Source organism: Mastomys coucha, unplaced genomic scaffold (assembly GCF_008632895.1).
Source record: "Mastomys coucha isolate ucsf_1 unplaced genomic scaffold, UCSF_Mcou_1 pScaffold6, whole genome shotgun sequence".
NCBI classification, from domain to species: Eukaryota; Metazoa; Chordata; class Mammalia; order Rodentia; family Muridae; genus Mastomys; species Mastomys coucha.
The window spans coordinates 122,707,510-122,734,802 of NW_022196912.1; the positions used below are offsets into that span (position 1 = coordinate 122,707,510).

The 27,293-nt window shown below is 47.4% G+C and overlaps 1 protein-coding gene across 6 annotated transcripts in view; it reads left to right on the forward strand.

The window, feature by feature from the left end:
- The window catches only part of Wdr25 (WD repeat domain 25), a 137,490-nt gene that overhangs the window by 26,119 nt on the left and 84,078 nt on the right, over nucleotides 1–27,293 (forward strand). The window contains exon 1 of one of the 6 annotated variants that reach the window (XM_031355286.1): nucleotides 14,521–15,185. The exons of the other annotated variants lie outside the window; for them this stretch is intronic. Within the exon in view, the coding sequence (XP_031211146.1) occupies nucleotides 15,027–15,185 (159 nt within the window). The 5' untranslated portion in view covers nucleotides 14,521–15,026. Of the gene's footprint in view, nucleotides 1–14,520; nucleotides 15,186–27,293 lie in introns of those variants that run through there. 6 annotated transcript variants of the gene reach the window in all.

The window sequence follows — 27,293 nt, forward strand, 5'->3', positions numbered from 1 at the left end:
AAAAAAACCTTTGATTGCATTTATATATGTGCTTATGTGCATGTGGGAGAGGGGTTACATGTGCTACAGCATTCTTTTTTTTTTTAATTAGATCTTTTCTTTATTTACATTTCAAATGATATCCCCTTTCCTGGTTTCCCCTCCAAAAACCCCATCCTATCTCCCTTCCCACTGCTTACCAACCCACCCACTCCCTATTCCCTTTCCTGGCATTCCCCTACACTGGGGCGTTGAGCCTTCTCAGGACCAAGGGCCTCTCCTCCCATTGATGTCCAACAAGGCCATCCTCTGCTACATATGCAGCTGGAGCCATGGGTCCTCCATGTGTACTCTTTGGTTGGTGGTTTAGTCCCTGGGAGCTCTGGGAATACTAGTTGGTTCATATTGTCGTTCCTCTTATGGGGCTGCAAGCTCCTTTAGCTCCTTCAGTCCTTTCTCTAGCTCCTCTATTGGGGACCCTGTGCTCAGTTCAATGGTTGGCTGAGAGCATCCACTTCTGTATTTGTCAGGCACTGGCAGAGCCTCTCAGGAGACAACTATATCAGGCTCCTGTCAGCAAGCACTTGTTGGCATTCATCAATAGTTTGAGTTTGATGATTGTATATGGGATGGATCCCCAGGTGGGGCAGTCTCTGGGTGGCCTTTCCTTCAGTCTCTGCTCTACACTTTGTATCTCCTCCCATGGGCATTTTGTTCGCTCTTTATCACAGAGAAGGGAGCTTCAGTTGGGGAAGTGCTTCCATGAGACCCAGCTGTGGGGCATTTTCTCAACTAGTGATCAAGGAGGAAGGGCCCCTTGTGGGTGGTGCCATGCCTGGGCTGGAAGTCATGGGTTCTATAAGAGAGCAGGCTGAGCAAGCCAGGGGAAGCAAGCCAGTAAGGAACATCTCTCCATGGCCTCTGCATCAGCTCCTGCTTCCTGACCTGCTTGAGTTCCAGTCCTGACTTCCTCTGGTGATCAACAGCAATGTGGAAGTAAGCCAAATAAACCCTTTCCTCCCCAACTTGCTTCTTGGTCATGGTGTTTGTGCAGGAATAGAAACCCTGACTAATACACTCTTCTAAGAAGGACAGAAGTATCCATACTTTGGTCTTCCTACTTCTTGAGCTTCATTTGGTTTGTGAATTGTATCTTGGGTATTCTGAGCTTCTGGGCTCATATCCATTTATCAGTGAGTGTATACTATGTGTGTTCTTTTGTGATTGGGTTATATCACATCACTCAGGATAATATATATGTGTGTGTGTGTGTGTGTGTGTGTGTGTGTGTGTGTGTGTTTCAAGACAGGGTTTCTCTGTGTAGCCCTGGCTGTCCCTGAACTCACTCTGTAGACCAGGCTGGCCTTGAACTCAGAAATCTACCTGTCTCTGCCTCCCAAGTGCTGGGATTAAAGGCGTGTGCCACCACTGCCCAGCCAGGATGATATTTTCTAGTTCTATCCATTTTCCCAAGAATTTCATGAATTCATTGTTAGCTGAGTAGTACTCCATTGTGTAAATATACCACATTTTCTGTATCCATTCCTCTGTTAAGGGACATCTGGGTTCTTTCCAGCTTCTGGCTATTATAAATAAGACTGCTATGAACATAATGGAGCATGTGTCCTTGTTACATGTTGGAGCATCTTCTGGGTATGTACCCAGGAGTGGTATAGCTGGGGCCTCTGATAGTACTATGTCCAATTTTCTGAGGAACCACCAAACTGATTTTCAGAGTGGTTGTACCAGCTTGCAATCCCACCAGCAATGGATGAGTGTTTCTCTTTCTCCATATCCTCACCAGCATCTGCTGTCACCTGAGTTTTTGATCTCAGCCATTCTGACTGGTGTGAGGTGGAATCTCGGGGTTGTTTTGATTTACATTTTCCTGATGACTAAGGATATTGAACATTTCTTTAGGTACTTCTCAGCTATTCGGTATTCCTCAGTTGAGAATTCTTTATTTAGCTCTGTACCCCCCTTATTTTCTTTTCGAGACAGGGTTTCTCTGTATAGCCCTGGCTGTCCTGGAGCTCACTCTGTAGACCAGGCTGGCCTCGAACTCAGAAATCCGCCTGCCTCTGCCTCCCAAGTGCTGGGATTAAAGGCGTGTGCCACCACCGCCCAGCTCACTCTGTACCCCATTTTTAAATAGGGCTATTTGGTTCTCTGGAGTCTAACTTCTTGAGTTCTTTGTATATATTGGATATTAATCCTCTATTGGATGTAGGGTTGGTAAAGATCTTTTCCCAATTTGTTGGTTGCCATTTTGTCCTATTGATTGTTGTCCTTTGCCTTACAGAAGCTTTGTAATTTGTCAATTCTTGATCTTAGAGCATAAGCCATTGATGTTCTGTTTGGGAAATTTCCCCCTGTGCCCATGTGTTCAAGGCTCTTCCCCACTTTCTTTTCTTTAGTTTCAGCATATCTGGTTTTATGTGGAGGTCCTTGATCTACTTGGACTTGAGCTTTGTACAAGGAGATAAGAATGGATCGATTTGCATTCTTCTACATGCTAACCGCCAGTTGAGCCAGCACCATTTGTTGAAAATGCTGTCTTTTTTCTACTGGATGGTTTTAGTTCCTTTGTCAAAGATCAAGTGACCGTTGGTGTGTGGGTTCATTTCTGGGTCTTCAGTTCTATTCTATTGAGCCTCCTGCCTGTCACTGTCCCAACACCATGCAGTTTTTATGTGCTGCAGCATTCTTATGGAGGTCAGAGGATAGTTTTTGGGGAGTTGATTTTCCCCTTCTACCATGTAGCTCCTGGGAATCAAACTCCAGTTGTCAGGTTTGGTGACAACAACTTAATCTGCTGAGCCATGAGTGATTTCTTGTTGCTTTTGTTTTTTTGAGACAGGTTTTCTCTATTAAGTGTTGGGTGTTCTGGAACTCATTATTTACATACTAGGCTGGCTTCAAACTCACAGAGATCCTTCTTCCTCTGCCTCCTGAGTGTTGGGGTTAAAGGTGTGTACCACCATGCCTGATCTCCCATGAATAACTTAAAAACATTTTGTTAATTTTTATTTTATGTGATAGGTGTTTTACCTGTATGTATGCATGTGTGAATGTATGTATGAATGAATGTGTGCCTGCATTAGATCCCTGGAGCAGATGTGCTAGGAACACATCCCAGGTCCTCCATAGGAGCGGCCAGTATTTTAACATCCTCTGAATAATTTTTACACTAAAGTATCACATGAGCCCATGCGTTTTGTTTTCCTGGATGGTCTGACTAAGGTACGTGCTAGTCTTGTCTCTCTTTATCTTAATAAGGTTGTGCATTTGTATAAAAAATGCCACTCAGATGAGAACAGCACAGCCAGCCAGCGTTCCAGAGACCTGCTAAGTGGATACTGTTTAGGTCACACAAGGTCTGTTCCTCTCCGATGAACTGACAGCTGAGTCTCATTACATTTGTGACCCTGTCTCGCCTACCTTCTGTATCAGAAGTGCCCAATAAATTGTTGTCAGGGCGAATTAAAATTTCTTGTATAGATTGCACCTGATCCCTGTTGTAAGCTTTCTGCAGGGGTCAAGAAAATATTCTTATTTCTTTTAAGAATAGAAATTCATGAATTTGGTAAAAATTGAAAGGGGATAAAAGGATGTAGAGAGAAAGACACCCTCCCCCCATTCTTTGCCTAGTTCTGGGGAGTCTACATTTGCCTCATTTCCATATTCAGGGTCACCTTGTCTACTGTGGGAGGCAGAGCTGGCTTGGGCTATGTTGTTTGTCTGACCACATGTCAGGGAGCAGACTAGAGGTGGAAGGTCTTGTGGAAAGAAACATGGCCTTGGATTGAGGCCATGGCTGTAGAGTCTAGGCCTGGGAGACCCTGTGTTTCCTGCAGTCTCATGTACTGTCAGGTTGCTGTGTTTAGCTTGCAGGACTATGTGCTTGGTCAGCAAGGTGGCTACCCTGAGTGACACCCAGAGTCTGGCATAGGCAACGTAGCTGCTTTTCCTTTCCCGTGCTTCAAATTGAAGATGGAGATGAATATGCATCATTTCAAAATGATAATATAAAATCAATGCAGAGGTGTGATTCCATTAATAGATGGCTGATTAACTGAATCTTTTAGGAGCCCATTTGTTGTCCAGAATGAAGCTGGCTGGAATGAAGCAGAACTCAAATGGCAAGCCTTCTTTTCTAATTGAAACACACATAAAGTGCTTGGTCCTCAGCCTTCCTTCCATCGAGATGATTGCAGCGATCAATATTCCAGTTTGCTTGGCTGGCAGCTTGCAGGGCGTCAGGATGGATGATGGACCCAGGGAAGCACTGCCAAGCAGAGCATTAAGTTATTCCCATTTGCCAGTTTCTGGCTTGCCTGCTGGAGCAGAGCTAGGCCATGCTGGTGCAAGCTCTATCGGGGTCTGTGTCTGGTGCCATAGAACTCTCCATGGCTTGCTCCCCGAGGCTCACTGTTGGTACCACTGAAACGGCACATTTTCCAAGCTTCTACCTTGCACTTAGCATAGAGTATCACAGGCACATGATTCATCCTCGTAGAACCTTTGAGGTGCCTGTCGTACACATGGGGGTTTAGGGACATGGTGGCATGACTGGAACTAGAGTCCAGGGTTGCTAGCTTCCAAAACCTAGGTCTTCTCCATTCTTCCATGCTTCCCAGAAGGGCAGCATAAGCTGGAGCCTGGAGAAGCTGTGGGTAGTGAGGGCTGCTCCATGGAAGCCAAGTTTATTAATGTTACTGCACTTTATCTCTGTTTTCTCTTTGAACACTTCGTGTGAGGCAGCAATGCTTTGGGCAGCATGCTTTTGGTAATCCAAGCTTACGTATAATGCATGCCTTCAGCTCTTTCTGTGAAATGCTGATGGAGATGCTGAAGAGAAGCTGCTACTGAGGAAATCTGCCTGGATGTGACTCTTGGTAATTGGCTATCTGGAAGAAGGAACTGGCCATTTGTAGGCCTCCGGATTTTTTTAGGTGCTTAGATGAGGCCCAAAGAGATTTTGTAGTGTTTCCTGACTTGTTAGCCAAGGGCAGTTGTTGAGCAGATGACAGTGGGTTTGCCTTTAGAGAGGATGGATAGCTAGCCATCTGTGCAAGAGAAGGGTCAGTAGGCTAGCCTTTTCCAAGGCTTAGATGCCTTGGCCCACAAGTCATAGGTGAAGCCCATCTTCATAGCATAGTATAGAGAAAGAGGCTTGAACAGCCCCTTTCCCCACTTCGGTTCAAGTGCTCCAGACCTCGAGTGACCTTAGAGGTCAGATGGACTGTTAGTATCAGGGTGTGGGCTTGATGAAGAACCACAAGGGTGGTGTACTTTCTGTTCTTAGCACTCTGAGGGTATGGAAAGTGGAGGCAGAGCCATTGCTGCAGCTGCTCTTCACTAAGCATCTGCTATGTGCAGGATCTGAACACGTATCACCACAGAAAGAATTGAGACTTAAGCTGGTGAAGATCTGGGTCTAAGAGAGGGGTGCCCTGGTAGGAGTGAGAGTCCCCACTCTCCTCACGCACCCACCCAGGGCCAAAGCTGGAGCCCATCCTTTACAGATTCCCTCTCGGGGGCCATCTTAGAGCTGTGCCGTTCACCTGGCTCATCAAGGTCAGGGCAGGTTCTGTACCTCCTGTGCTCCCTGCCTTTCAAATGCTGTGAAGAAGTGAGAATGAGGGACACTATCTAGGTGGATAAAGAAAGAAGGGGCTTGGCTCTTTGGGAGAAGATGTGTGGGGCGGGGTGGGTCCACCTACTCAGTCAACCTCCACCCTTGGCCTGCATGAGGAAATCATAGAGAGTGGGGGCGGGTGATCAGAGACAGTCAGTGTTCCCTGGGGAGGATGGATGTTTCTCTGAGCCGGTGGTTAAATCTTAGTAGTAACCAGGGAGTTCCTGAAAGATCATCTCATGACATGCGTATGTTCTGTGTTCAGCCATTTGTTTATATGTGCCTTAACATTTCTGAGAGATTTCAGATTCTTCCTGCTGTTCGTACATTTTTCAGGGTGGTTGTCCGTTGATATCAGCATGCTCCCCACTGCCCCCAACCCCCACCTTTACTCTTAGACTCACCACCTCTGAGAATTTAGGAAGTAGTAGAGAGGTCTTAACTCAGCTCATCCATGGCTGTCTGTGGCTCAGGTCAGGGCTTGGGGAGATGACTGAAGCTGGCCATCTAGGGCCCGGGGTGGTGGGGACCAGGCCCTAGATGGTGCTGGCCGTGGTGGACAGTGGCAGGTTTTAGGCTTGGCTGCTTTCTTCTTCTGAGAGCTCCTGGTGGAAGCTGGTGCACTCCCAGGGCAGCTGCTGCTGGTGGCTGCACACTGCATACAAATCAAAGAAAACTTGTGGACCATAAATACCCTGAGAACAGTGGTGCATTCTCTCTGCTTTGGATGAAGAGGCTCTTCCTGAAGCCAAGCTTTTTATTTTAAAGATCAGAGACCAGAGCTTCACACATTGGTGCTTCAGCAGGCCCTGACACTCAGTTTTGCTAGTTAGGGCCTTGGCGCACAGAGATATGGCAGTCCCTCTATAGGAACTTGTGGTGCCAGGTGTGAGGGGCGCTTCCGATAGATAAGCCAAGATGGAACATTGGCAGGACCCTCGGCTTGGGTCCTGACTGGTAGGAAAGGGCACTTCAGTTGGATTTGGGGTAAGGGGCTGGTATGGGCAGGCTGTGGACTGACCAGGTTAGTGATAGCAAGGGGCTGTCATGAGGATTTGGGCTTCCTGAGGCATGAGGGCAAATCTGGAGTATTTTCTGTATAACTGGGAGCTGTCAACAGTTTGTCAAGTAGAATTCCTAAGGAGACCTGCTATGAGGCTGCTGTGAAGATCTAGGCCTGAGGACAGTGGTGTTGCTTTGTTGGTCTTGACTTAGAGAGCTTTGCCATGACTCCTCAAGATCCATGATATGAGCAAAATGTAATTAAATTTGTAGGGCTTAGGAACTCTTTTGTTTATAGAAAAACCTATGTGTTTTGCATAGCAGATTGAATTTCTACTTCTCTCAGCCCTGGATGGTGGGTGTCAGTGTAGAAGAAAACTGAGATTTGGAAAGGTCACATTCTCATGGAAAGACCCCTGGCATGTTAGGGGCTCAGCTGGAGCCCTGCCCTGCAGTGCCATCTTCCCCTGCAGCTCCCTGTGCCACCCCCGCACCTGTCTCTGAGGCCTGAGGTGAACTGGAGAGTTATGAATATTTACGCAAGCAGCACAGGACTCAGTGACGCAGCTGAGTGCCGCAGCGATTGATAGGCAGCTCATCAGACCTTTTCCAAACACTTGTGATATTTTCCTGTCTGGAGGGATGAAAGTAATTACCAGTGCAGTAGCGTATGACGCCAGCGATCCGCAGACCTGCCCGCCTGCTCCTGTTTGGGCCTAGGGTGTTTTGTTTTCTTCTTAAAATCTATGTGAATGATTTTTCTCTTTAATAATGTTTGTTTTCTTCTGATTATTGAACTAATGTATGCTCGTTGTGGAAAACACATGAATGCGTTAACCAGGAAATAAAATGCATGAATTATTTTTCCATTACAGGCTTATTAAGGATGTTTTGCTTATGCAGAGGAAATTTGGAGCATCAGACTTATTTGAGGGGCTTGTGGAGGTGATGAGATAAACAGTGTGCAGGCTGTGTGTCGAGGTCTGTGCAGGCTCTGTGGAAGTCTCTACCAGTGCCTCAGAAAGGAAACTGGTCATATTTACCCCATCCTTAGGGTTTCAAACCAGCCCTGCCTGGCTGACCCATGACTGGTCATTCTGTGGCTGCCTTTGAGTGATGGTCATGGGTTAATCGATTTGAAGACCTAGAGATGTACCCTAGCCTCCCATTTGACAAGGAAAAGAGTCCAGGCTATGGAGATGTGTCTGGCCTAAGGTGACTTGGTGGCTTGGGGCTAGTCTTCTTGCCTTCTGATTCACCAGTGGTTTTTAGAATGAGTCAGTTAGAAATCTCTGCATTTTAGCTTGCATCATTGTCTTAAGCTATGGCACATACAGAGCCCTGGAAGCTGATGGAGGTTCTCCAGAGGGCTTGCTTTTGAAGGCAGGGAGACCACTGAGCAGCGGGCACTTGAAACGATGGAAAGTAAAAGCCCATCATTGTTGTTAGGCACATAAAGGAGGAGAAATTGCTCTGGGTGTTCCCTGCATGTATGAATAATGAGAAGAAATTAAGTAAAGGCCATGTTTCCTGACACTGATGTATTAGAACATGGAGTAACTTTCTACAGGAAATTGGAACAGGGATCCCTTGAAATTGACTTTGTGGCTGTGAATAGCAAACCTGCAGCAGCACTGTCCTAATGCACGTCAAGTAGGCAGCTGCCTGGGTAAGAGGTAAGTGTGTGAGGGGACAGGCTAATGTTGAGGCCGAGGTGGCACAAGTTAATAAATTGCCTCTCCCACATATTGTCTGTGAAGACACTGCAGAGTAATTTGCTTCCTGTGGAGCTGCTGCAGAATTCGCATACCTATTTTATTAGATTTTGGCCCAATACATTTGTTCCTTCTCATTGGTTTTGCTGGTAATGATTACCCTCCCCCCTTTATCTCTCCATGGCTCTCTCTCAGTTTTAATTGTTTGCAGTAGCTGCAGAAGCTTACCATTTTAGAAGACAAGTGTTTTAAAAGTAAAAGCATTCTCGACCAGAGCCCTTCTGATTTTCTGGAGGGAGATGATCAAGGAGAGCTAGGACCAGCAGCCTCTGAGGTTAGGAGAAGGGGAGGGTGCCCTTTATCACATGTGCCAGCAGTGCCTGGCTCTGGGACCTCTCTGAACATCCATCTTGGGGTTTGGACATGCCCAGAACTCTGGAGTGAGGGTATGCATCATGCCTCTTGCTGAAGGAAGGGAGGCCAGTGAGAAGAAAGAACACTGATAAAGGCCAGTTTTTAATGAGGCCCTATCATTGGCCAGGTACTCCCGGAGTGCTGGCTCACTCATGGCCTGATAAGTCCATTCCTCCATCAGGTGATTCTCAAATGGAAAGTTGTTTTTATTGGGAGGCATGGGGAATGACTGGGCAGGTTGGGTAAACTATGGGAATCTCATGCACTGGAAAGGATTTCGGGTACGTTCCTCTAGAAGGAACAGCACAACTTCATAGTCCTGACCACCAAGGAGAACCAAAGAATGTACTAAGTGTGGCCTTTGCATCTTCTCCCAGGGTACTCTCAGTTACCGTTTCTAGCTATTTTCACCGGATATATTTCATCATAGCAGCTTTGCAGAGAGATGATTCCATCCAAAGAGACGGAGAGAGATGGGATGTCAAAACCAAGGTTGCAGCATTGGCATACCGTTGAGCAGATGTTGGTGTTTTTCCCTTAAACAATTAAACTAGTCTCCCTGGGGACCCCTGGGAGTTGGCTGGGAAGAATGAGATGCCCAGTGGTGGCTGTCCCTCAGCTCTGGGTGCCTTTTGTTGGCCTGACCACCAGTCCCAAGGACTAACAAACACTGCCCTTGGTGCGTAGGGAGCGAGCACACCAGTGCTCTGTGGCTCTGGCAATGGGTGTGTTGTGTGTGTGTCAGCCGCTGATGAGTTGTAAGCACGGAGCTTCAATGCTCTGTGGTTCTGGCAATGGGTGATTGTCAGTGTGTTGTGTGTGTGTCAGCCACTGGTGAGTTGTAAGCATGGAGCTTCAATGCTTTGTGGCTCTGGCAATGGGTGATTGTCAGTGTGTTGTGTGTGTGTCAGCCGCTGATGAGTTGTAAGCATGGAGCTTCAATGCTTTCTTCCACATCTCTGCAAGTATAGTAAGCATCTAAGTGAGGATCCAGGAGAAGATGTGCCCCTTTATTATGGACACATGTGGGGACTCAGGTGTCCTATCTTCTTTGTTGTTTTTATCATCCTCTCCTTGGGAAAACTGGGTCTCTGTGTATTGCCTCATACCAAATTATCTAAGTGGAGAGCTACTGAAGAGTTAGGACTTAGAAAATTAACTTTGTAAGGGTTTGCTTATACACAAGAAAATACACCCACTATCAGAATGCTGTGCCCTCAGTTTGACAGTATATACATACATTTGTGTAACTGTCACCACACCATCTGCTCTGGTCCCGAGTGTCTCTGGTGTCCTTTGTCGGTCAGTCTTCCCTTCAGCACCAGCCCCAGGAATACATAGCTGTTGTAGTATTTTCCATAAATGGAACCAGCCATTTATGGAAATGCCAAGGTTCTTACAGGAAGAACATGTAGTTCTTCCTTCCCCTTTTTCTCCCCCATTCCCTTCCTCCATCCTTCCCTCTCCTTCCCTCCCCCCTCCCACTTCACACCCTTCTTACCCCCTCCCATCTTCTAGATAGGGTATGGCTTGTTATCCCAAGCTGGCTTGGAGCTCACTATATAGAACAGGAAGTTTAGAAATCTCCTACTCTTCCTGACTTATATTCCAAGTGCTGGGACTATTCCCATGAGCCACCATACCCATGAGCCACTAAGCCCATGAGCTACCATATCCATGGGCCACCAAGCCCATGCATGAGCCACCAAGCCTATGCATGAGCAGCCAAGCCCATGAGCCACCATGCCCATGCATGAGCCACCAAGCCCATGCATGAGCCACCAAGCCCATGAGCCACCGTGCCCATGAGCCACCAAGCCTATGAGCCACCAAGCCCATGAATAAGCCACCAAGCCCATGAGCCACCCAGTCCATGCGTGAGCCAACAAGCTCATGCATGAGCAACCAAGCCCATGCATGAGCCACCATGCCCATGAGCCACCAAGCCCATGAGCCACCAAGCCCATTCATGAGCCACCATGTCCATCAGCCACCATGCCCATGAGCCACCAGACCCATTCATGAGCCACCATGCCCATGAGCCACCAAGCCCATTCATGAGCCACCAAGCCCATGAGCCACCAAGTCCATGCATAAGCCACCATGCTCATGAACCACAAAGCCTATGAACCACCATGCTCGGCCCAGGTTTCTTCCTTGTAACAAAATACTTTGAGATTTGTCCATAATGTTCATCATATAATCCTTTAGATTTTTATCATATTTTATTTGTTTGTTTGTTTGTTTGTTTACACAAATGTGTGTGGGGTGTGTGTGTTTGCACATGCAAACACATGGCCAGAGGACAACTTTTAGCTTTCCTACTATGTGTTCTAGGTGTCAAACTCAGGTTGTAAGGCTTGGCAGCTGGTCAGTACCTTTACCTGCTGAGTCATCTCACTGGCCCTAACTTCCTTTTTGTTGCTGAATAGTGTTTTATTGCATGAAAATACCATGACTTGCCATCCATTCTTTTGGTGATGGGCATTTTCTTTGTTTCCAGTTTGGGGCAATCAGAGATCATACTTTTATGACCATGCATGTGGACAAATTCTATTTTCCTTGGGCACACATCTAAGAGTGGAGCTATAGGCTGTGTGGTAGCCGTGTGCTCCACTTCCTATATGAGGGGCTCTGCTGATGGATTGGAGGCACCAGCAAATGAGAGTGAGATGCCATGAACTATGGGTATGATGTGAGGTGTCAAGGTTCACATCCCAGCCATAGCACACGGCATCTCATTCTCAGTTACTGGGGCCAGAACATTATCCTCCAATCCATCAGCAGCTATCGGCAATGCTGTCCCCAAACCACCCCTCAACATAAGCCGCTCCCACCAACCCCTGGCATGCCTTCAAGAATGTTTGTATAGCCAGCAGCTTAGACAATGGGTGGTGCTTCCTTTCATGTGCATAATGAAGACTTAATAAAGACAGTACTTTCCCTCAGTGTAGGGGCTGCAGTCCCTCATGTGTAGTTGGGTCTTCCCAGTGTTCGAACCCTTTCCGTGGTGCATCCTAAGGTGTATTCAGGTACCACCTGGCCTTCCTCTCCTCACCTGTGAAATCTAGGATGTGTTTTCTGACTGCTGCTGCTACCATGGATAGTGGGCTGCTCTTCTCTCTGCTCCAGGAGCCTTGTGCCCTTGGGAAAGTATGGTGAGGCTCTGTCAGTCTCGCCTGTCCGTTTGCTAGCAGGGTTAGTTCAAATGCCACATAGTTCTTGACAGTGCCTGTGAGCTACCAAGCACAGCTGGCTGTGTTACCTCCTCCCCACTATCCTGCTGCTCCAATGAGCATTCTACCAGATGGCAGGCCCAGGGGCAGGAGACAGAGTGGGTGGGTGTGTTCTGCCCTCGTAGATGGACACATGCTGTGTAGCCTTTGCTGTCATCACTCCCTAGGCTGTGACTCACTGGCTTACACAGCCTTCTTGAGTGTGTCTGTGCCTCACAGCAGTTTGCTGCTCCTGTGTAGGAAGCATGTTTTGAGACTATCAGGGTAAGTACCAGTGAGGTGCTCTGCGTACCCTAGTGAGTGGCAGGTGCCCCATGGTGACGATGTGACCACCGTTCCCATAATCAGTCATGGCGCTTCTGGTTGTCTCCTTTGCCAAGTCTTGTGCCTACACCAGCTCGGGGTGGACCGGTGAGTTCCTTAGTGGGTTGTTATGTGACATGTATTTTACCCCCTGTTAGTCTGCCAGTCATCTGAGATTGGAGACAAGTGTTTCAGCCTGCAGAGGTCACATAATGTCCAGGTGTAGGGCCAGGCTACTTCCTGTGACCCAGGGAACCCCCTTGATGGCTTATTGAACTGTTGGCTTATTGCTCTTACTGAGTCTCCTGCTTAACTCCTGCTTTGACAGTAGGCTCAGGTGAGCCACCCTCATGCTCTGGGGAGAATTGCTAGACTTCCTCCTCCTCTCATGGATGGGGGCACTAGAGACTGAGCCTTTTCATGGTTGTGTGCCAAGTAGGGCTGGCCTGAGCTGATGAGCTTGTGGTCACTGTGCTGCTGCCTGATATCAGGGGCTGGACCTATGCACAGAGGCAGGAATGTGGTTCTGCCGGACCTTGGCTCTCCCTGGTTCTCCTGTCATCTGTGTCCATCATCTTACCACGGATAGGCTTGTCATGGGGATTTATTGCCAGCCTGGCTCCCAGCATGGACCTGTTTACTCAAGGTTTACTCAAAGGTCATTTTTGGCCTCTTGTTTCTTTCTTTCACACTGCTTTCAACTTTGTACTTCACACATTGGCACCCCAGAGTTGGCCTTTCTGCCTTTTGTGCAACTATTAAAAGTGAAAAATAAAGCCAGGCACTGGTAACGCATGCCTTTAATCCCAGCACTTGGGAGGCAGAGGCAGGCGGATTTTTGAGTTCGAGGCCAGCCTGGTCTACAGAGTGAGTTCCAGGACAGCTGGGGCTACACAGAAGAAACCCTGTCTTGAACCCACCTCTCCCCCAAAAGAAAGTGAAAAATAAATATTAAAGTCTTCGCCGCCAGAGCATTAGACACAGCCAAATAAATGCCAAGGTGAGTTTGTCACACTCGGCTGTATATGTTTCAGGATGGCCCAAGGTGGCCTGCACAGCCACGCCTCATGGGACTTTCACTGCCTCTCCCTCCTTCTGTGCTCTCACCTAGGGTCCTGCCTTGCTGTGCTGGCCCCAGGCGAGTGTTCGCTTTCCTCTCCTTCATGCCTCACTCCCTTCTGCTACTGCCTGCCCTGCAATGTGATAGTCGTCTTGGGGAGTCTTCAAATGGAGCTTTTAGAATTGGTGAGGGCTCTGTTGGAAAACAGAAAGGCCATTTCACTGGAAAGATGATGACCTTATTAACTAGAATTAGGCAATTTGCAGAGGTTTCCAGTATAGTTTAGCATCCCTCCTTGCTACAAGGGTGGGGGCTATGGTAATATCTTTGGAGCCGTGATGGTCTTTACCACATTAACAGTCTTGTATCTGCTGGAAGGTTTGTCAGCCCGGGGTTTTCATTTAGAAGCAAGGTATAGTTTTGTAGCCATTCACATTAATGTAATAATTTTGACATGTAGTTTCAGACAGCAATGTCAAGAGCTGTCTCCATAGCTGGAGGAAGATCGTGGGTAGGGATGTGGACATGTCTACATCTCACAAATGGGCCTTGTGCTGTGCCCCAAGGCAGTCCGTGGCCGGGCCAAGGCTCAGTGCTAAAGGCCATGGTGTATGCTTTGATTCTTTTCTTGAGCTAATTGCTCAAGGATGTGCGTATTTGAAATAATGGGAAGCTGAAGGGTTTTGCATACACCAGTCTATGCTCTGAAGTCTCTCTAGGATCATTTTTTTTTAAAAAAATACTGCATTCCCCTGGGTTGGGGGTCTGGACCTGGGAACAAATTGTGCCACAGGGCTTGCCTGGTGTCAGTCTATAATTGTATCTGCAGTGTCACAGGGAACAGCTTCTCAACCCTAGACCTGCCAAGAGGCCTCCGGGGCCTGGGGCTGCTGCTTCCACAGCATGTTTGTATATGATACCAGACCCCAGCTACCTACCTCCTGCCTCCTCACCTCCCTCTGCTGGCTGGGTCATTGAAGCCCACAGCAAATAACTTCTATTTTGTATCTTTTACTTGCGAACATATTGTTTATAGTTCTGTAGGGGTTTTTCATATGCCATTTTGGGTCATGTTTTCAAAGCTAATTAGTAAATTGGCTCCTGTTTATAGCTTCTGACAGTCGCCCTCTGTGCTGTGCTTGTACTGGGGTTAGCAGAATCACACCCTGTGTGCTGAGCAGTTTTTACCATTGTTTTATAGTTGGCGCTGCAACGATTATTTTAGGTACATAATATTTAGCTTCTGTGCAGTTATTTTCCCAGGCTTGATTCCACATCTGGAATTAACCAGCCAAGACTAAGAACAGCTTTTCTTTTTTTTTAATTAAAAATATCTTATAGTTTTGGAAAATAGAAATAAAGATGAGCCATGGGCTCCGGGTGTGTGTCAGCCAGGATGATGATGTGTGGCAAACATCAGGAGGTCTGGGAACTAGGAAATTTGAGGTAGAGTTTGGGCTGGTTCCCATGCCCCTGGAGAGCAGCTTCCTGTCTTGTGCCCTTCATGTAGCTGTTGTCCTTCCTCTGCTGGTCCCTTGACAGCTCCCACCTGCCATTTGCACATCTCTCCGACTCTATATTTCTGCTCATTTTTGACACTCAGAGCCCATCCTGCCCTTGGGCCACGGTGGGATACTTACTTTTCCTGTGTCCTTCAATCTTCAGCTGCCTGTTTGATGGCATTCCATGTCCTCACAGGGCCTCGTCCTTTGAATGGGCTGCCTTTCTTCCCACATTTCAAGTCTGCCAAGGCCTCAGGGTTAGGAAATGCCCTTGCTTCCTGTGGAGTGCAGCCAGGGAAGAGAGCAGAGGCTTCCAGGCTCACGGGCCTTCGGGTAAGTCCTGGAGAGGACGTGTGCTGAGTCCCGCGGGGGGGTTGGGAATCCGGAGCTTCAGAGCAGCCCTCGGACTACACAGAAGAAGGGTGGAAACAAGCTCTCTAAACTGCACCGTGCTCCTGTGTAAACCGAGCTGGGTTTGACTGAGTGGAAATGAGTGATTTGTGACCTATTTTAATTCTGTAGACAAGTGTGAGAAGTGCTAACTCCCACACACCCACCACCAGGTTTTAGGATTACGAGCATTTCTCAGATTTATGTTGCACTAATTTTGTTTTGTAATGAGTAAGATAGGGATAAGGTAGCTAAAGCCCGCCTTCTTTTACTCTGGGGTGTGGCCATTGCCCTGCCTGTGGTGGGCATATAAATGTTTACTGTGTGTTTATCTATAAGCAACGCAAAATACTGTCTTTTTGATTTTGTTTCAGTTTTTTGAGTCAAGGTCTCTCTGTAGCCCTCGCTGTCTTAGAACTCACTCTGTAGACCAGGCTGACCTTGAACTCAGAAATCCACCTGCCTCTGCCTCCTGAGTGCTGGGATCAAAGGTGTGCGCCACCAGGGTCTGACTATGTTTTTGCATTTTTTAATTTTAAAAATTTCCATTTTCCTGGGTGGTGGTGGCAAATGCTTTTAATCTCAGAACTTGAGAGGCAGAGGCAGGTAGATCTCTGAGTTTGAGGCCAACCTAGTCTACAGAGTGAGTTCTAGGACAGCCAGGGCTACACAGAGAAACCTTGTCTTAAAAAACCAAACTAAATAAAAGAAAAAGAACAAACAAAAGTATCTATCTATCTATCTACCTATCTATCTACCATCTATGTATCTATCATCTATCTAATCTATGTATCTATTACCTATATGTATCTATCTGTCATCTACATATCTATTATCTATCTACCTATCATCTATCATTTATGTATATGTGGATACCATGTCATATATATGTGCTAGTCAGGGGGCAACTTGCAGTCCTTTCTTTCCTTCTATAATGTGGATCTCAGGGCTGAAACTCAAGACATCAGACTTGACAGCAATCACTTTATTCACTGACCCATCTTGCTGGCCATGTTTTTTACATTTTAGAGGTTCATAAAAGTGTTACCACACCCTATGTCCATTTTCAACTTATAAAACATTCAGCTTTATGGTTTTGTTCTTGTTTTGCTATCTAGCCATCTGCCCACCTAACTTACCCACTCGACCATCTACCTACCAATCCATTCATCTACTTCATTCATTTCTTTAAAAGATGGTTTAATTATATTTACTTAAGTGTATGTGGTGTGGATGGGTGTATGTGGTTGAGTTTGGGTACCTGCAGAGATCTGAGGCATCTGATTTCCAGGAGCAGCCAGATGTGGCTTCTGGGAGCAGCCAGATGTGGCTTGTGGGGACTGAATTTGGGTCCCCTGGAAGAGTAGTATGTGCTTTTAACCACTGAACCATCTCTCTAGCTTGTACTTCATTTTTAATTGCTGTGTAGCATTCCTTTGTATGAACAAATAGGAGTTAAGATTTTGTTTCTTTAATTGGGGGCAGTTAAGCTTTTGCTTATTTTATATCTTGCCAGTAAAATTGTGGCAAACATGTTCTAGCTGTCTATTTCTGTACAGTACCCTCTGAACTTGCAACATTAAAACAGTGGTATTTATTATACTTGTGAATCTGCAGTCTGTGCTGGGCCTCGCGGGCTTGCCCATCTCTGTTTGACTTGGTACTGCGTAGGTCAGTAAAGGCTGCAGCTGGTCTCATCTTCTGACTCGCTCACCTGGAGTCTGCTGAGTGACCCTGGCTGTTAGCTGGAGGCCCAGCCTCACTGCTATCCATGGCGTAGCTGTCCCTCTAGCCTGGGCAACCCGAAGTAGCTGGGTTCTAGGTTTCAGTGTATCTTAGGACTTAGATGTCACTGTCAAGTGTGTCCTTTTCTTCAGATTCTGTCCTTTAGGCCCATTCCCATTCAGAGGAAGAGCAGTCAGACGATTCCTCGAGTGCGGTGAGTGTCACTGGTGTGGCAGGCCTATTTTAAGGCCAGTACTCTTAGGTGTGCCTCCTTGTATATGGTAAGAGAGTTCCTGTGGCCTGGGCCCCTTGCAGTGAACAGGTGGGGCTTGGCCTGGGCCTCTCTCAGTGAACAGGTGGGCCTTGGCACAGGCCCCTTTGGACCCACTTGTGTTGCTGAATTGTTCTCCTACATGTTTGTTCCCTGACACCCACCGGTGTACTGACAGCTCCACGCTGTCACACCCCCTCCAGTTCTTGGTGTTTGGATTTTGAGCTTTGTCCTCCCGTGGGTGTGGGATCTGGTTGTTTTACTTGCCTGCCTGGTGAGGCTGAACCCTGGCAGCCTTGTGGGGATGGCTTTGTGTTCCCACCCAGCTGCTTGCCTGCGGAAGACAGAAGTGCCAGAGTGCTAGTTTTTGGCTTATGATGTCAATCTTTCAAGAGAGAAGTGGTGAGTTTCCCACAGAGTTTATTGCAAACTACTGTGAAGATCTCGGAGTTACTATTAGCATGACTCATTTATGAAACAAATGATCCCAGGAACTGCAGGCTGCATTAATCTCTCACCTCCCTGTAATTTGCCCAATTTACAAATGCCCCGAAGCTTGCTTTCCCTTTGTCTGGCAGCCCCGTTCTTAGGATATTAAACCACAATAATAGAAGTAAGAAATGGTGCCAATATGTGTTTCCTAGTTCTCACTGTCTTTGTGGACTTTAAAAAGTCCACAAAGTTTTTTTTTTTTAAGTTTTAATTTTTATTTTATTTGTGATGTGATGTGATGTGTGTGTGTGTGTGTGTGTGTGTGTGTGTGTGTGTGTCCTAGCGGTCAGTGTTGGGTATCTTCTACTGTTGTCCTTTACCTTGTTTTTAAGACTTAGGTCTCTCACTGAGCACAGAGCTCCCCATTTTGGTGCGATGTGCTGGACAGTGAGCCCCTGGGGTTTGTCGGTGCCTTCCTTCCTGCAGCACTGGGTTCCGGCTGTGTGCGGCACACCCCTGCCTTTAGATGGGTGCTGGGTATGTGGACTCAGGGTTCCGTGCTCGTGTACCAAGCTCCGCGCTCACCAATCCGCCTTCCAGTCCCGTGGACATTTAATTACTTCTGGCACCTACTGTGGTCTCTGTTGTAATGATCTATGTAAAGCCTGTGGAGGAGACTGGAAGGCAAGGGGCCTGCTTGTGTTTCATCATGGGCAGCACGGTACGCAGTTATTCAGTCACACTTTTAAAAGTGACACTGTGAGGTCACATAACTTTGGATACAGGCATGAAGCCTGCATTGTATATTCACAGGAAATCCACTTTGACCCTAATAATAAGGAGCCCTTGGTTATTATAATCATCAATCGGATCTATGAACTTCTCAGAAACATCTGGAATATTGCTGCATTTGACCACAAGTTCTTTGATAAATTTCTAAGCTATTCTTGAAAAGTGAGGTTTGGACTACTTTTTAACTTAAGTTTGCTTTGTCTGAACATTGAACATTCCACCTGTGGCTCACTGGAGAATATTACCTGCCCTGCTTCCCTCCTTAGGGGTGCTGGGATCCTTCAGCACCCCAAAGAACCTGGCTGTGGGTGTAAGAGGTAAACAGGATCAGAGCCACCACTTTGTAGCATTCAGAAGTAGCCTGTTGAACCTGTGGTGTCACGCTGTGAGCCATGTGTGTTAAACTGTCTATGCTAGGTTGCTTGGATACAATGTCCTGTGAACATGGTAGCTTTATCCAGAGCTAGTGAGAGAACATTATTCTCTGCAGGAACTGCGGGTGGAGGCTGGATAGGCTCCATCTGATCCCTGGAAAGCTGAGAACAGTGTTTGCTACCAGCTGTGTTACTAGCCATCTCATGGGGGGCTCTCCTTACATAGAGTGAGTATAAACCAGGAGGTCCTTTGTTGGTTTTTTTGTTTGTTTGTTTGTTTGTTTGTTTGTTTTGTTTTTTGTTTTTTGTTTGTTTGTTTTTTTTTTTTTTGAGATAGAGCCTCTGTTATTTATCCCTGGCTGTCCTGGAACTCAGTCTGTAGACCAGGCTGGCCTCAAACTCACAAGATCCACTAGCCTTTGCCTCCTGAGTGCTGGGATTAAAAGTGTGTGCTACTGTACTCATCCTCATTTCCTGTTGTCTTAAAGGAGAAGGCTTTGGGGTCTGAGCATCCCTTCATGGATCCACAAGGGTGTCCTGGACATATCAGGTCAGTTTCCCAGGTTGGCATGTTTACTGCTCCTGATTGCAGGCACTCACTTACACTGCGTCACCCTCCAGGCAGCCAGGGTGCAGAGCCTTAGACTTTTCACACAGTGTTCTTGGAACCAGCAAGCCCCAAAAGGGGCCAGGTCTTTGCTTCTATTTCTGAGTTAGATTGGTCACAGCCCAGGAATTCCATATTCAGACCCCTTCTGCCTCTTGCTTTTATTAAGCTCCAGGCTCTGTTTGCATGTTGAGACTGCAGGGCCTGACCTTGCTGTTGAAGATTTGCCCACTGACCCCAGGGCTTTGTGGTAAGATGCAGAACCAAACAGCACCTCGATGGGGCTTTCCACTCCTACCCAGCCAAAGACCCCAACTTGCTAGGGCATCCCAAGAGCCAGGCATAGCCATTTTCTCAGTGCCCTGCGCCTGGACATCTGACACTGCATTCTGGGGCAGCCTTTCCTGGCCCAATGTCTTGGTTTTCTAGTTAGTGAAAATCATGCTTGGGCTGTCAGTAGCAGTTCTTGTAGGTTGTCAGGAACAGCAGTTGTCAACGCCTAGGTGAGGATGCTCTGCACCAGCTTTGCTAAATAACTACTATCTCATAGCATAAGAATTTGATTTTCCTGTCACACTGACAGGAAAACCGAGGCTTGGCAAGGCTACATTGTCCCCAGCACTCAGCATGTGACCTTATCACCTGGTCAGTGGCTGGTCTGTCAGTCATGTGTGGTCTCTGAAGAGCCTGGTCTGTCATGTCTATGGTCCAGGACAGAGTGAGTGCAGCAGCTCTAGACAAATGTCTCACTTGCATCTACCTTGCTCAGTTAGCCGAACAATTCTATAAAAACTATGCTTTGGGTTATGGCCTCCCAGCCCGCAGAGCTCAGGTGTTCCTGGATTCCTGGAGCCTGGTCTCCTGCCCTCCCGCCCTCCCTCAGACCTCACAGGTCTGAGCAGCAGCTCTCCTAGCACCTGGTGTTGGGAGGCATGTAGCAGGGTTAGGGTGCAGGTGCAGGGTGAGTACACACAGAGAAAGCAGCAAGACCTACATCTGTTAGTTTCCAGAGCCTTCCCACCTCTCACACTGATTACAAAAGAAGTCTGACAGGGGCAGGTACTCAGGCCAGAGCCTGCTTGTGTATTTCACGTAAACGTCCATGGCAGCTCAGCTCTCCCACGCACAAAACCCATTAGGCAGTGCTGTCACAGGCGGATGATGGCGGGCAAGGTCTCGCGTTGACGCAGACTCAGCCGGCTGATTTTGAAGGCCCTGTCACGATTTTGTTTTGAAGGAGTTCTCGAAAATGACAGGCTTCATTTCAAGGGTCTTTGTTAATCTAATAGTGTCCCTGGCTGAAATCTGTGGGCTGTTTTTCAAAGCTCTTGTGTGCTAGGGACAGAATGAAGACAATTTCAGCCTCATTCCAGCCATAGAATATGCAGGCAGAGACATGATCTGGGAAGCTGTCTGTCTGTGTGAGCTGTGCAGGTGGGTAGGGGTGGACTCAAGCCCTCTGAAGGCTCCGTCTGGACATTTGTACCACAGATCAGACTCATAAATTAGATTTATGCAAGTGCAAGATGAGTACGAGGCTGTCTTCTGCACAATGTCATGGAGAATGTGCACCTAGAGCCCCCAGTGGGGGACTTAGTTTTTCTGTATGAACCTAAGCTAGAGTTAATTTTTTTCTGACTCACTAACTTGCAAGTAAAGGCACAAATTAAGCCTTTTAGAAGAATCCATAGCAAAGCCGTCAGTCAGTGCAGAAAAGCTAATGGAGTCCGTGGTGAGTTGTTGCTTTATGCAATTATAATTTACTTTGTTTCTCTTTTTCTGGGTTTCCAGAAATCAAACTGAGAATGGGATTCCAACTCAGAAGAGTTATTGGTTATTTTTCTTGAATGGCATTGCCCTTCCAGAGAGCAGTGAACATCTATCTTACAAGAAGTTAGAAATCTGTGTTCCAGATTCTCTGAAGAAAGGGTGCATCTCCCCCAGCCAAGCACTTGTTGAATGCTCTCCTGCCCTCTACTGGGTGTGGCAGGGGAGGGAGGATTTGAGTGCTGCTGGCTCAGGTCCCATGGCTGGCCTGGAGTGGGGCCTGCTGGACTGTGCATCTGAGCCAAGGCCCCGTCTAACTCAGCTGTTGTTCCCAGGAGAGGAGCCTTCTTCTCATTCAAGTGACCAGGCACTGGGCCATGCACTGGGGACACAGGAAGAGAAGACAGCTCGTGCCCTGGCTATGCTGCCTGGCTTGGCTTTTGACTGCCCTGCTATCATTTACTCAAACCCTAGCAGACTCGGTCCCTATCGCCTACCCTGGTGGCTTCTCTTGTGACAGCTATGGCTGCCCTAGAGGCTTGCCCAGTCCCTTTAGAGCACTCCTCAGCCTCCAGAACAGAGCCATGACTCCTCAGTATGTCTTCCAAGTATGTCTCCTCAGTATGTCAATCTTTCCTTCTCCTTCTTGGCTCTCATCTCACCTCTCTACTGTGTGCACACACGCACACATGTGCACACACAAACACACACACCAAGAGAGGATCTCACTGTGTAGCTGTGGTTGACATGGAATTTACATGTAGACTGAGCTGGCCTCTGCCTCCTCTAGAGGCTTGTGTCACAAGCCTTTACTTACCTGTTTTTTTCAAAAGATAGAATTTCATGCTGCTCTGATTGGTGTCCAATGGACAGTGTTCCCCAGACTGACCTCGACCTCCTACTCTTTCTGCTTTCACCTCGAAGTCCTGGGGTTGCAGATGTGTACGATCCTGTGTGTCCTTTCTTACCCCTCTAAGGTGCACACTGCTCAGGGCTCCCTCCCTGACTCCCCAGCACACCTCCCTGCTGCTGCATTTCCTCTGCCCTGAATGCCCTCCATCACAGCACTCAGGCGCCTCCTGGACCATTTCCTGATGACTTTGAGGAGGGGACCTGTGTTTCTTTACCGCTGTACCCTGTGTGATCACATTAGGTGGCACATGGCTGGAGTGTTGTGAATACTGTAGCAAGGAGTTGTCTTGTGCTGTCCCTGCAGCTTAGCTGTGGCAGTCCAGGCTTGAGCTGGAAATGTTGGGGAGAGGAAAGTATACTCCAGGGTTCCAGGCCTCATTTTCTTGAGTAGATGGATCCTGTCACTTAGCATCCTTCCTGGGCCATGGAAAATTAGTCCAGGTCAAAGGGCAAGCTCAGGGTGTCTGGACCCGTGCTGTTGTGAGAGAGCTGGCTGGAGTGCTAGACTGGGCACTGCTGGTGTCTGGCTTTGTTCATGGACACCCTGACCTCCGTGTATGCAAGGAGCCCAGAGGCAGGCTGGGAGGGCTCCTTCTACAACCTTCTCTTGCAGCCCAGAGTGCTGGGCCCAGCTTCTCTGCCAGGAAGGCAGCTGGTGCCTGCTCTGACTGCCATTCTGATCCTGGTGATTCTTTGAAGGGTAGGAGGTTCTCTTGAGAAGACCCAGTATCTTCCCTTATTTCCCTGGTTCCCCTGCCTCCTGGGAACATTCCCTAAGGTCACTCTCCCTTCAGGAAGCATCTGACATGTGCTCTCACCAAAGTGTTGAGGCCACTGGTGCATATGAGCCAAGTGTCTCGGACCCAGCACAAGACAGGAAGCGGAGGCTATGTTGTCCTGTACTTGGGTCCAGCCCTCCACCCAACCTACCTCAAGGAGTGCAGGAGACATGGAGTATGGGTAGCGAGGCAGATCAGAGTTAGGCAGCCTGAGTACCACTGCTGGCTTTACCAGTGATAGGGAGAGTGCCAACAGCCAGCTTAGCCTCTGAGTACTGAATGTTCTACCGTGCTGGTTAGTCAGTGGTCTCAGTAGGAGTGCCACCTGCTGCCTGTTTGGCCCTTAGTTCATCCCTGTGTCACTCAGGGGAATCCTTGGGGCTTGCTGACTGAGGCTACCGTGGCCTGGCGCTTCTTCCTGGGAGGTGTCCTCCCAACAGCCGCCCCTGTGAGGAGCCATTGCACTCTGTGTCAGGTAGGGTGTTTTAAAATCTGAGATGTTTCTTTCCAAAGTACTGTATCTCCACTTTTATTCTTCGAATAGAACTTTAATTCAGTTGCACATTCATATTTAAAATCTCATAGGAATTAATTTCATGAAATCGAGTTGTTTTCCTTCCTACCTCTCACAAAGCAGTATCACCAAGCTTCCTTTGGTGTCTTTGGCGTCGGCGTCATCATTATCCCCCGAGCCGTTCTGACTCATCTAATGCAGTTTTCTCCAGCAAGCATGTCAGCCTCGCTTCCCATCAACCTTCTTAGATCCTGCCCTTGGTGAATCAGAGTATACCAACTGCCACTGGGAACTTTCCACCTCGCCTCAGGCACTCATTTGTGAAACTTTGAGGTGGCTTATCCCCTGAGTTGTAGTCAGGGTTGTAGAACAGGACCTGCCATACATCCCGGTGACCCTGTGCTTTATACAGGGTACTTTGTCCCCTTCTCCAGGGGCCTCACCTGTCTTGTCACTGGCTCCTCCATTCTTGGGGATGAGAAGTGACGCAGCAGAGGCCACAGGCCTCTTGCGCTCCTACCTCTGTAAGGTAAACAGACTCCTCTAAGGTAGGTGTGCAAACCTAAGGGAAAGACAGGAAAAGGTATAGTTTCTAGGCCTTCGGGGCATTGCGAGGCTTCAGAAACCCACTGGTCCCTCTTACACAGCAGAGCATAGCTCTTCTGGAGATACTTGTAAACCAGGCTCCAGTGTGAGAGAGACCTTAGCAACTCTTCATGTACACAGCTTCTGAGTGTGTACGGGAAGCCAGGGATTCATCATGTGCATTTGGAGACTGGCAGTCTGAGATCAAGGTGCTAGCAGGGTTGGCCTCAGGAGGGGCCTCCCTTTTTGTTGTATAAAATGCTGGATCACTGTGTGCTCACAAGGCCTTTGCAGTGTGTGTGTGTGTGTGTGTGTGTGTGTGTGTGTGTGTGCATGTACACTGCTATGGGCAGGGGTATCACACTTCACATCCTATGTCAAGTGGTTGTTCTTATAAGGGATCAGGGCCCCAGCCTTAGGACATCACTTAATTACATCCTTAGAAGCTTATTCTAAATGCAGCCACACAGGACACTGCTGTAGGAATTCGGGAAAGCTAAGACCTTAAGCATACTTGGATATTGCCTGGTCCTCAGAGGATCTCAGTGAGATTCTGTTGTGACTAAGTCTGAAAGATTGCCAACAATGAGATAGAACTGGTCTCAGAGGTGCTACCTAGATCCCAAAGTCCCAGGAGCCCTTGGGGCAGGTAACCTCCTATCCTGAGCCTGCCTGAGCCCTGCCTGCTGACTCTGATGAGTGTATCAGATGAAGACTAGGGACAAGACCTACTGGTTGGACCCAACACTCTCTGACACTCCTCTACCCTTGTCCCTTCTGAAACAGAAATTGTAACCTTTGACTTAGATGAGACTCAGCTCAGATCCTCAGTGTGTATGTTAATGGCAATGTTTGTCTTGCCTTCTCTCTAGTCAGTGCACAGGTTTCTAGAGCTGGATGTCTATATTCCCAGTCCTCGGAAGGCTGAATGAAGCAGGAGGATTATTACAAGTTTGAGCACAGCCTTGGCTATGTAGTAGTACATCCTAGGCTGGCTTGGGCTATAGAGCAGTGAGAGCTGGGGATCTAGCACAGCGGTGGAATGTCTTCATAAGGTGCTCAAGGCCCGCTCTGTCTCAGGCACTGCAAATGAAGAAACAGTGTCTGCCTGCTACAGAGACTGCTGATCCACTGAGTGTTGATTTAATTAGAGTGGATGCTGTGAGAATGGCTGTGTGTGCGAAGCCTCACAGCTTACACAAGGAGTGCTGCCCCTATTGCAGAGGACACTGATACACAAAAGGAAAAGGGTGGCTTGCTATGGGTAACTCAGGGAGAAACCTGGATCTTGCTGAGTGGGAAGGGGGCCAATGCTGAGCAGCCCCAGGAAGTGGGCCGTGCTAGGGAGAGCATGCACAGGGAAGCTTGCCCCTTGGTCCCTGACTTGATGAATGTACCTTTCGGGATGGCTGGCTGGGGCCCTGGAGGTTGCTTACTCATTTTGGCCACTAATTCTTGAGATGCTCAAGATGCCCTGACATAGCCTGTGGGAAATGCCACTTGAGAAGGGCTTCCCTCTGGTATTGTGTTTCCATGTGACCAGCCTCTCGTAAGTATGTCCTGAATAAATCAATGAGTGGGAAATGCCACTAGAGAAGGGCTTCCCTCTGGTATTGTGTTTCCATTGTGACCAGCCTCTCGTAAGTATGCCCTAAGTAAATCAATGAGCGAACACATTAACCACACTTCCAGGTTTCAGTCAATGCCATTTCTGCTAAGTTAGTTAACCTGTCACTCTAGTTGGCCTCTGACACATGTGATTAGGTACATTCTGATTTTATTAGCATGATTAATTAATGCATGACAGTAAAACACTGACATGGATTGATTTGCGTATCTTTACCATTGGCACCTCAGTTAATAAAATAACTTTTGATAAGACCAGTAATTTTAGAGCATTTAGACTTAATTATATTTTCTAAAGGATTTTTCTAGAATCATAAAACTGCCCAGGCAAGGTACTTCAAATCTCTAGTTAACTAAAAGAAATTGTTTTTTTGTTTGTTTTTGCTTAATTCAAATTAAAAGTAATATACATTTGGTAAAGGCAGTTAAAGGATTATTTATTAACATCTCCCTCTTTATATATTGGGAGGAATCCGTAAGAGCTGAATTAGTGTTAAGGATGATGTGAAGCACACATAGTGCTTAGAGAGTGACTTGGCCTAGAGAAATAGGACTGTATTTTAGCCATAAATTCCTTTGCAATCTCTCCTCAAAGATGAGTGCTTTTCTTCTCCAAATGCTGCTTCTGAGTGCCATCTGCACACTACCCTGAGCATCCCAAGTTCAGTGTCAGAAAATTGTAAGTTATGACAGTGGTTGAAGTGGGAACCTGAGGCGAATCCAAGAGCTTCATTCTCTTCGCACTTGGATTAGGAAGTCTGCTGAAGCCGAAGTCTGAAGAGAAAGGAATGAGATGGTGCAGGAAAGGGAAGACACTCCCAGAAGCCCGGGCTGCATTGTGTAGCAAGCACCCAGTTATCATCCCCCTTGAGGAGTCAACTCTTCTCATTATTACTTTTTGGAAGCTCACTGTCACAATGGCAGACTCTTTCAAAAGTGTAGCGTGCTAAAGGAGATCTTACAAATAAGCCTAGCAAATTTACTAGCTCACACAAACCTACCTTCTGTCCGTCCTTTCTCTTGTTAAAAACGCTGACATATTTCAAACTTATAGAAGACTCACAAGAATAGTACGGAGCATTCCTAGACTCGTTGCTAAGTTCTCTAAGTGCCAGCCTCATTTTCTACCCTGTGTGTATGTATTAGTGATACGTATTCACACACATTTCTCAACTCTAAAGAGTACCAATGGAGACTGTTTATTTCTAAATACTCCAGTGTAGGTCTCTTAAAGAAAGACAGCCTCTTCCACAGGCACAGTTTTCAACTTTAACAGCTCATCCGCTGTGTGCATACCTTCCCGACAGTTTTGTCAGTTGTCTTAAAGATGTTTTTCTTTTCCTTTTCCCTTTACCTTCTCTCTCTTCTCTTCCTCCTTCCTTTCCTGCTTCCTCCCTCCCTCCCTCTCTTCCTTCCTTTCTGAGGCCTGGTTTCATGTAGCCCATGCTGGCTGGCTCAAAACTTGCTACCTAGTTGTCTTAGTTAGGGTTACTACTGCTGTGATGAAACACTATGACCAAAGGCAAGTTGGGGAAGAAAAGGTTTATTTGTAATCACAGTACCATGTAACAGTTCATCATCAAAAGCAGTGAGGGCAGGAACCAGGAACCTGGAGGCAGGAGCTGATGCAGAGGCCATGGGGTTCTTCTCACTGGTGGCAGAAACCA